The sequence below is a fragment of the Penaeus chinensis genome, chromosome 7 (assembly GCF_019202785.1).
Source record: "Penaeus chinensis breed Huanghai No. 1 chromosome 7, ASM1920278v2, whole genome shotgun sequence".
Classification (NCBI taxonomy): Eukaryota; Metazoa; Arthropoda; class Malacostraca; order Decapoda; family Penaeidae; genus Penaeus; species Penaeus chinensis.
In genome coordinates, this window is record NC_061825.1 from 1,643,117 (window position 1) to 1,653,116 (window position 10,000).

Consider the following 10,000-nt stretch of genomic DNA (forward strand, 5'->3'; position numbering starts at 1 on the left):
GAATTTCTTCATCAATTCTGAGCAGCTTCTTTGGAGTCTGAGTCCCACTGCTCTGACCTGGTAAAGAGGATAACTATCTCATCCACTGACGAATTTTGAAATTTGTGTTAATTTAGTATCATATTTGAAAATACAGTTTCTATTAGTAGTACACATCATAACCGAAGCAACAAAACAGGACAGCCTACAATGTAAAGTATAAGATTATTTCCTAGGACATGAGAAAAGTTCTTAACTACAAAACAAGTTACAGTGAAATTCTAAGCTACCTGCGGGTCGTCCACGCTTTTTTGGAGGAGTGCTTAGTATGGGCTCCTGCACCTGCAATAATGAGATCTTGGGTGGCAAGGGTTCCTTCTCTGCATCTGTTAGAAGATCTTTTTTCTCAGGTAATTCCTCACTAAGTGCACTAGCATGGGGAGTTTTGGGAGTTCTGGGAGTTTGAACTACTTTGGGAGTTCCAGCTCTTCTACCCCCTCTTTTAGAATCTGGCCCTGGAGTAACTTCTGCTTCGCTCTCACTTTCTTCAGGGAGAACTGAAAGATTTCTTCTCTTAGCCCCTCTTCTCCCTCTGGCAGACAGCCCTCTTTTAATTGGAGAACGACCAATATTTATATTCATGTCCTCAGATTCACCAGCTGTGGCATCACTAGTGTCCAAATTCTCATCAGCCTTTTTAGAGCGTGGTGATGAAAACTGATCCTGGGTTGTGCGTCGTCTTCTTCCCATAACTATGTTATCCAATGACACATCTCTGCCAGGTGAGGCAACCATAGAACGAAAGTTTAATCTGGCCTGTAAAAGATCATGTGCCTGAGGACCTGTAAGCAGAAGGTGGGAGTGTGGTACTCTCTGTGTGACTCCCCTGTCGGTCTCAACAATATGAAGAAGTGTAGATCCAACTCTAATGTGCCCTTTCACTACACCAGGATCGCTGTAATGCTCTGTCTGATGTCGAACAAAGCAGTGATGACCCCGTGGTAACAGATCTGTGGGCAACAGGTAAACATCTCGTACAGATGCAGTGTACTGATCCAGAGTGAACTGCACATGCCATCGGTCAGCTCCATCCCTCTCATGTAAAACTGCAGAGTAAAAATTATTGTCTGTGAAACGAGCAAACACAAGCAAACCCTTATCTAGTTCTGCTTCTCGAACTCTTTTCAGCACCTGGGCTAGTTGTCTCTCCTCTGCTTCAGTTCCTCCTAGACGGACAAAGGCCTCTTCTTCCTCTTCAGAAAGTGGGACCTGGGAATTTTCCAACACTTTCCATATATCTTCAGGTAAGGAACTCAGAAGCTCTGAGATAGCTCCCAGGCCCCTGGCTGTTTTGGTAACACTAGCTGATGAGGCACCACTGTCTGCATCTGATTTGCTGTTTCCTGAAGACTTGCCTCCTGATGGCAATGCATCAACAAAGTCAGGTGATTCTTCATCATATTCATGGTCTTCTTCTTCTGTCTCAGTGGATGACTTAGTAATAGGGACTCTTCCACGGCCTCTGCCCCGTCCCCGGCCTCGAGGCCCTGAGGAAGAACCTGATGAACCACCTCTGCCAGTGTCTCTACTTCCTCTTCCTCGTCCTCGACCTCTCCTTGGTTTATCTGCTGAAGGCATTTTACTGTCAGTACTTGATGATGACGATGAGGGTGGTGATTTTTTTGTGGCAGCTAATGCCTTTTGTGCAGCCAACCTTTGAGGGACCGGAATCTGGAGAATCTGTTCAGTTACTTTTTGTGATGTGTCAGGTAATTTTACACCAGCCTGGGCTCGAGGGTGTGCAGCTGGAACACGAAAAAGTCCATCATCTTGAGCCTTTTGAGAAGCAAGATCCTTTTTACTGTGCTCTGCAATGATTTGTATTTCTTTTGGAGGTGATGAAAGAGTTACAACACTACCAACAGATAATCTTGAAGACTCTGCTGTCGAGAACATGGAAGTGCGACGAGATGAATTTGATGACGAAGAACTTTTGTCTCCATAATAACCTGAAGAAGAATATGTAGTGCGGGATATGCTACTCACATCAGATATCCTGCTGCTTCGACTTCCACCACTCCCACTCCCAGACTCTGATGCAGGCTTAAAGTGCAATTTGGAAATAGTTATAGCTTCCAGATCACCAACATCATGTACAATTGTAACATATATTGTATCTCTTGTAACTGGATGAATGTATTCTATAACTTCTGCTGGGTCTAGCTGTCGATTGATTTTAAATCCTGCTCTTTGTAGCTCTTCAACTGAGTGAATTCTTTCCACATCTGGAAGAAGTTCTGTGTCTGGAGTGCTTGCCCTCCTTCCTGGTGATGTACTTTGATCTGGTGATTTGACAACTCCCGACTGCTCTGATGAGGTATTATGTGACTTTGAAGTTTCAACACCAGACAGGATTCCAGCTTGCTCTTTATCAATGTAACTACTTCCATCACCTGAGATGTTCAGGCTAACTCCCTGGCTGGTGTTTGGAGTGGAGGTCTTTCTAGATTCTGCCTTGATGTTAGATGCTCGCAATGCTGTTTTCCCTGGCTGCTCTGACTCTGCAGTGGGACGATGCTTTTTTCTTTTGCGTTTGAGTTGTCCTTCATCTTCACTATCAGTTTCTTCTGCTAAAACTTGCTGCGATCCACTTAACTGACTAGAACTAAGAGTAGATTCTTTGTTAGCCGAGCCAAAAAGAGTGGCACTCTGAGAGAGTTTGCGTTGTGGTTGGCTTGTAACTGGGGTGGAATGTGAAGAACGTGTGGGCTGTAAACTGGAAACTGGGGTAGACTGATTGGAACTTCCGGTCATACTGCACTCGATTATGGATTTTTCAGTCACTTTAATGGGTCCTTCTTCTATTGGTGATGTTCCTAGACTTTCAAATGAGGGACTACCTGAACTTGTCATCTTTTCTAGTGTCTCCTGGTTTTGTTTATCTTCTTCCATCCTCTTTTTTTCTTTTTCTGATCTTTCCTGAGCTACTTTGGTTGCTTTTGTAAATACTGACTCACTCTCCTCTGTTACCTCATAATCTTGGGAAGGTGGAGTAAATATTTCAGGCATCTTAAGCCTTGCTGTTTCCACTTTTTGAGAAATATCCATGGATGAAGCCATTTCACTTTCTTCATCGACTTTCTTCTGTGACTCAGACTTTTCTTTACTTCCTTCCTCTTCAGTGTCTTTTTCCTTTGGAGAAATTTCCCCACTACTATCAGAGTCTTTTTCCTTTTCTCTTGCAGAGGAAATTGGTAATGATATGAGAGGATCAATGTTTGGCTGTGAAAGGACCACAGGCTGACAAATCCCCTCAAGCTGGGTAGCTGGCATGCTACCTACTAGTGTTTCAGGTGCATGTTGACTACTCTCACTGCTACTTGAAGACATGGTGTCATGACACTGAAGATGTTCTGATTCTGTCATTGACAATAAACTTTGTGACTGGCTTTCTCCCTCTTCAGTTAGAATATGGCCCTCAGAAAATCTTTGTCCTGCCTGTGGGTACTGTGACTCATGCTCAGCACCAGATAACATCAAGCTGAAGTCTTGAGATCCTATCTCTTGTTCAAGAGAGCTCTTTCCTTTAGATTTTTCATATAAAACTTCTATACTACGATCCTTATCCTCCAGAATTTCAATATCACTATCTTCACACTCACTATCAGATATCGCTTTTGATGCAGTGTCTCCTTTCTTAGTATCATCACTAACTTTCTGAGAGTCACTGCTTTCTGCCTCTGTATCAACTGGCTGTCTCACTGGAAGATCTTTTTCATGCTCACTTTCTTCTTCTTCTGTATCTACAGGTAGCTGTCTCAGGGGATCTTCCCTCTCTGTACACGTCTGTAAATCTTCAGAACTAAAGGTAATTCGTTTTGCAGCTGCCAAGAGATGGGTTGGTTTTACAACTCTTGGTGGGGGCTTCTGTTGCTTTGGACTGATTTCCACATCTTTCCTGGTTAATGTCCTGTAGTCTACAATTACTCTGTCTTCACCAGAGTCACTGCTAGCCTCTTCCATTCGTCTCTGCTTTAAAGGAATTTCTGAATGTTCAGTCTCTGATAAAGGATCTTCCAGTTCTGCCCGTTTCCTTTTTGTGGGTGATGTAGATGTAGCTGACTGTGATGATCCAAGGGCCAGAGATGCAGATGGTGTGCCTGAGAGGAACCTAGAGAATATGACAAAAATCAATCAACTGTCATATTCATCACTTCTCCCTCTCACCTGACATATATGGTTAATATCTATAATTTCTTTATCTAATTCCCTTTGAATCTTAAAATAAAAAACTGATACAGCTATAAGGTTCTGATTCTCAATCTCAAAAAAAAAAAAAAAAGCTCTATACTTACTTCCCTGGAGGGGGAGGAACCTCCTCCTCCTCCTCTTCCTCTCCCTGTGACAGCTGGAGGATCGGCATAGATGTGGCCGGAGTTAGTGTCATCCCTGACACTTCTGCTATTTGTGGAAAACAATCATAGAAATCCATACAGTAAAAAAAAAAAAAAAAAAATCACAAGACCATAATACAGACAATACACCAAGAAATATATACCAACAACCAAAACTGAGAGAAGTATGAAAATCTTAGTAAAACCTCAGTTACTTTATTTGTATCTCTAATTCAATTATGAATTTGTTGAAATATCTCCACATATATCAAACTATTTCCAGAAACATTAGACTAATCATGCTGTGCCTCTGTGCTTAAGATGCAAGAGTACTTAAAATTTCCATACGTGCTGTGTAATTACCTCTTGGTTGGGCAACTTTCTGAGAAGCAACTTCTTGACTAGCAAACATATCCCCTTGTGAACAACCAATTTCAACACCACCTAGCACAGATAAGCAAGGATTAAATAACTTAAGCATACTAGGTCTAAGCTTGCTTGCATCCTAGAAAGAAGAAGAAGAAGAAGAAAAAAAAAAAAAAACATATTTGAAAACATTTTTACCCAAAAGATCACACTTGATCTAATTGGTCCCATTCATATTCAAACTCACACATTCAGTATGACTTTTGCTTAAACTGAATAATTGATTTAAAACATTCTGTATGAAACAAAACAAAAATGCATGTCATTCAAATACATTATCTCCCTAATTATAAGTATTTCCTTCCATATAGCAAATTCATTAACAGAATGAGCTTCGAAAGAAAAACAAAACGATAATCCAGTAAGTCCATCAGTTGATAATAAATAAAAAAAATAAAATATATATATATAATCCAAGAAATTAAAACCTAGTGTACTAACCAGTTGCTACGTCTATTTCCATTTCTTCTGGGTCCTCATGCTTGCTCTTCTCTTCTCCAGCACTTGTGGTCTGCAGCCTATGGGAAAGCAGTAAAAAATATTGAAAACACATACATTGTTTACAGACTCTTCAGGGAATCTATGATTGTATAAATGAATACATATTCACAAATACAAATACAAAATTTGCTTCTCATACTGCAGACTATCCAATAACATTATTATTATTAATATGAAGAGGAAGAATACACTCTTACTCCCAATATAAAAAGTTCCGTTTAATTTTGTGCATACTGCTGGGTAAGTACTGTCTTATCACTTTATATGTCAGTGCATGTACACCACTACTGGATAATATGCAATATGAATCCAAAAGGAAGTTCTAGTGATAAAAAGAAGAAAATGAAACTTCAAAGAAATTAGCATTTTGCCTATCAGTTACCCATATGTATGAATATCTTTCTCATACCTATGGAATGAAACATAATACACTGTGAAAGATGGAATAATGCAATACCGCATTGATATAGATGTATAACAATCCTGGGTCGTGTGGCATGGTTGGTTTAGTACTGGCCCTCAGGTCTCATACCCGGAGTGACCTAGGTTCGAGGCCAGGTCAGGGAGGATTGTTATACATAATACACTGTTATCTTTAGTATCATTATTTAATTGAGTTTGATGGTTTGAACATATAACACAAACAGAAATTGAACATGACAAAATTATCTTCAAAAGCAGTCTAAAACTGAAGAAACATTAAATTTTATCAGCAAAACTTCACATTGCACAGCACTGCATGTTAGATTATCATTATTACTATTTTACATTAAAATTGGAGAGTCTTCAATGAAGATTATAATTGATAAGACACTTTTGCCATCAATCCCTAAAGATTGCATTTCCTCTGCCTTGTATTGCTGCCCAGTTGAAAAAGGATAAATTCTTCATATCTGAACAGGGCCAAGTCTGACCTCTGATATATGTAGAGTTCAATTTACACACCAGAAAATGCATACCTCATGCTGGTATGTCCCATAGTTACCTACCAATTCTCCCATATTACCTATGGATTATTCTCTGGATATGGTAACAAAATCTTAGTGTTTAACTGACTGTGGTGTTTACCACTGCAACAGAAGTAGAAAAATAAGCTTGTAATGACACTCCTCATATCTTTATTATTAATCATGTCTTTGGTTGGCCAAGCTTGTAACGTTGAGTCTTTACTTGTGGTGATACATGATAGAATAGTTCACTTCCTATTCTTCCTTTTTCCCCTTGGATGGGTACACTTGAATAATGCTTCTTTCCCCCTTTACGTAGCTTCAAATACATAACTTCAAATAACAATTTGTGTATATCTATATAAGGGCACTTACAAATATCACACTTTAACCTATTAGTAATTAATGAGAGTTATGGACTCGCCTTCTTATTGCTGTTTCTGAACTGCTGCCATCTCCCTTCCTGGGAGCGGTATCCACTTTGCTGAAGCTGTTGACAAAACCAGATTCATCCGGGCCTCATTCCCTCTCTCATGGCTCTCTTATGTGTCTTCCTTGTCCTTGACTTATGCACCCCCACTTGTCTCAATCACTCCAGGGTTGCTTAATTTGGTTGTTTCACTTCAAGCTTGTTTTTCTGTTTGTTTGTTTTTGTTTTTTTCTTTGAAATGTAGATTTCACTACAATCATAAATGAACATTTGCCTTCATGAGTTTCTGGTCTGCATTGTTTGTTGGAATGCCACATTTCTTCTGCTGTCATGACACATGAACTGATCCAATTGTTGATAGTGTGTACAAAAACGTCATCTCCACCCGGTCAATTACTTTGCCTTCCACAATGACAGCACTGTCATGGATATTTCACTGCTGTTATATTTTTTGAGACATAGCTGGTTTATGACAGAAAAACATGTAATATGACCAGACAGCTGAGATCTATTTATCACAAAATATTTCAAATTCCTTTCAGTACTCCACTATCCCTGGTACATAATCATCTCCAAAAAAAGATAATTCACATTCTCAGATAATACTACTGAAGGCATCCCTTCATGACACTTTTTCTTAAGGGGCGGCTGAAGGACATGTCTTGTCGTGGAAAAAATTATCCAAGGGACAAGTAATGGGATCAAGGGAGTAAATCAAAGAACAAAATTTCTCTATGACAAATAAAATTTCCGTGCCTTCTTACTAAAACGAGATATCAGTGGATCATCCTCTCTCTTTCTATATACACCTCCATAAAGCCCAAGCTACATTAATGTCAGGGTAATAAACAAACAGCAATGACCAAAGAAAAGAAACTACCCCACTTTTCCATTTCCGATTGATCATGGTGATTTCAGTTGATCGTCTTCTAAACATTCATAAAATCAACGCATCATAACGGATAACAGGAAACGTTATAAAGTTCTACATATTTTTTATATCACGCAGAAAGAGTGCAAAGATAATGAATCATGAAATAATTAGCACCCTCCCCATGACACAATGGTGCGTCCTGGCTTCTCACTCCTTTTAATTTTTTTTTTGGTCCAAATCTGGAAGATGATCATGAACAAGAACTAATTCCTATTACTCTATGAAATCTATTGGCAACTCTATCTACTGTCTTTAATACATACATACATTAAAAAAGATAATAATAATAAAAAATAAATAAATAAAAAAAATTAAAAATATTATCATTATAATTACATTTCATGCACCTGGAAGATGGTCACAAAAGGGAATGAGGTTCCTGACTTGCCAAAACCCTGTATCCAGAAAAGGTATTTCAAAACTTTTGTACTAGATTCATTCCTCTTCTCTGTCACTCGTATCACTTCACATGTCGAAATACATATAATCATATGCTATGCTAATTCTGCACATATTATGAGGTTACAATTAAGTGAAAAGTACAATTTGAGGAAATGTTGTGGGTGTGTGTGGTTTGGTTTGCGAAGTTCTAGCTTCGCCCGGGCCTTCTAGATATGGCCCGGCCTGTGTCAGCTTTTTACGGCTGTCTCATTGAGTTGTCTGACACTCGGTGCTTACCGTGGCGGCGGGATTGCCAGCAAGCGCTCCTGCCGCCATGGTGTAAGCATTTCGCATAGCCTCTTTACCAGCACGGCGGCTGTTGTGGGCGGTCCATGTCTCAGGAGTTGTGGGTGTAAACATTAAACATGTAAACATTTCTTCAAGAACGGACATGAACATGCTTTGACCATGTGACTGCCTCATAGTATTTGTAAACACTACGGGTCTTGACATTTCAAAATTTAAACTTTCCTTTTATATAAATTTCACTTAATGATCAGTGTCAATAAATAATTTCAATTTTACTCCCAGGCATTACAAAAAGACCAAGCAAGCACTCTCTCTCCCACCAGCAATCCCTCTCCCTTTAACTGGGGAATTAAAAATAAGCTAGTGGCTAGTAACAAAGGTTGTTGGCTAGCATCTGCAGCTACCAATAGCTTGTTTGGTATATCATGCACATTAAGCACCTAACATACTTGTATTAAAAAAAATAAAAGAGAAAGTTACTCAAGTGCCTGTATCTACTACTGACACCAAACAAATGATGTTGCTACTATCGGAGAAAGATGAGCTCCCTCTAATGAGCTGACAGCACTGGCTATGTTATGATGTTGTGACATTCACGACTCAATCCACCACAGCCATCGCATTAAGTTATATCATCTGCAACCAAAGGGTTAAGAGTGATCGCAATGACCCAATTTCTTTTGCCAAGGGTTCTACTATGTCCAGATCTCCACCATAGCCATCCTCCAGCATAGCTTTTTAACCTGTCCAAGGACAAGATAGATGAAACCTTATCAATGTCTGATTTCTATTCATCATTCTTCACAAGCAACTACATGTCCTTCAGTGTCTCCAAGATGAATAAGTTAATCATCTTGTTCTCACAGTTTCTCTTGGTTATGCAAACTTTATATGTCTGGATAATTCTACTTTCTCTGTTCATGCCAGCATAGATTTTCCTCTTTGATTATGTATGTCTTCTGCAATTCAATTGTATTTTTTCATCTTTTCAGGTATGCCAGTTTGCAGTCCTTTCCATCTTTTACACATTCAGAAATGAATCGTGACCAATGAGGCAGAATTACATACCTATTTGCCTCTACAGCTACTGAAGGATGTGTATACTGTAACTTATCAACAAATGTACTAGTTGACAGATGAGATATGCAAGAGGCCTGATACCAAATGGCATGCTGTGCTTTCAGTGCCAGGACAGATACTTTCACCTATCTACTCCAGTAGATGGAGAGCACAATCAGACAATGCATCAAGTACAGCATGGGGATTAGAGATTGCCAAGGACCACTCCTCAGAACATACAATTCTACCTGCCAAGAATATCAGCTGTGAGGGCATCTGCCAACAAAGTAAGGACAACAATGCAATAGGGGAGCAACACAGTTTACATGCCATAAAAGATTGAGGGTAGGAGATCTGGTGCTTATACTTTTGCTACTGAATTGTGTTCATGTAAATTGCAGTTCAATATATTAAATTCATATACACAAATTTTCTGCTCGTACTCATAAATATTCATAGAGTATCAATATAAATTTCAAGCCAAGGTCTCCTTCTGTTCATCTCTATTGGCAGTATCAAATGCAAATAACTTCTTCCTGTGTAAGGGAGCAACACAAATTCATGTTATTAAATGGTGTGGTAAAATTACCCTCTTATAAAGAGAAGAAAAAAGGAATCCCAGGCTCTCTAGCTTTGAAAT

General features: G+C 39.2%; 1 protein-coding gene across 5 annotated transcripts in view; it reads right to left on the reverse strand.

Moving 5' to 3' along the window:
• Positions 1-10,000, reverse strand: part of LOC125027059 (TP53-binding protein 1-like) — a 32,877-nt gene that overhangs the window by 8,394 nt on the left and 14,483 nt on the right. For 2 of the 5 annotated variants that reach the window (XM_047615735.1, XM_047615740.1), the window contains 5 exons: positions 5,241-5,317; positions 4,737-4,817; positions 4,335-4,440; positions 270-4,150; positions 1-57 (listed from right to left, as the gene is read on the reverse strand). The exon at positions 1-57 is cut by the window's left edge and continues 54 nt beyond it. In XM_047615735.1, the coding sequence (XP_047471691.1) occupies positions 1-57; positions 270-4,150; positions 4,335-4,440; positions 4,737-4,817; positions 5,241-5,317 (4,202 nt within the window). The remainder of the gene's footprint in view (positions 58-269; positions 4,151-4,334; positions 4,441-4,736; positions 4,818-5,240; positions 5,318-10,000) is intronic. The other 3 variants (XM_047615737.1, XM_047615739.1, XM_047615738.1) reach the window with 3 other exon arrangements.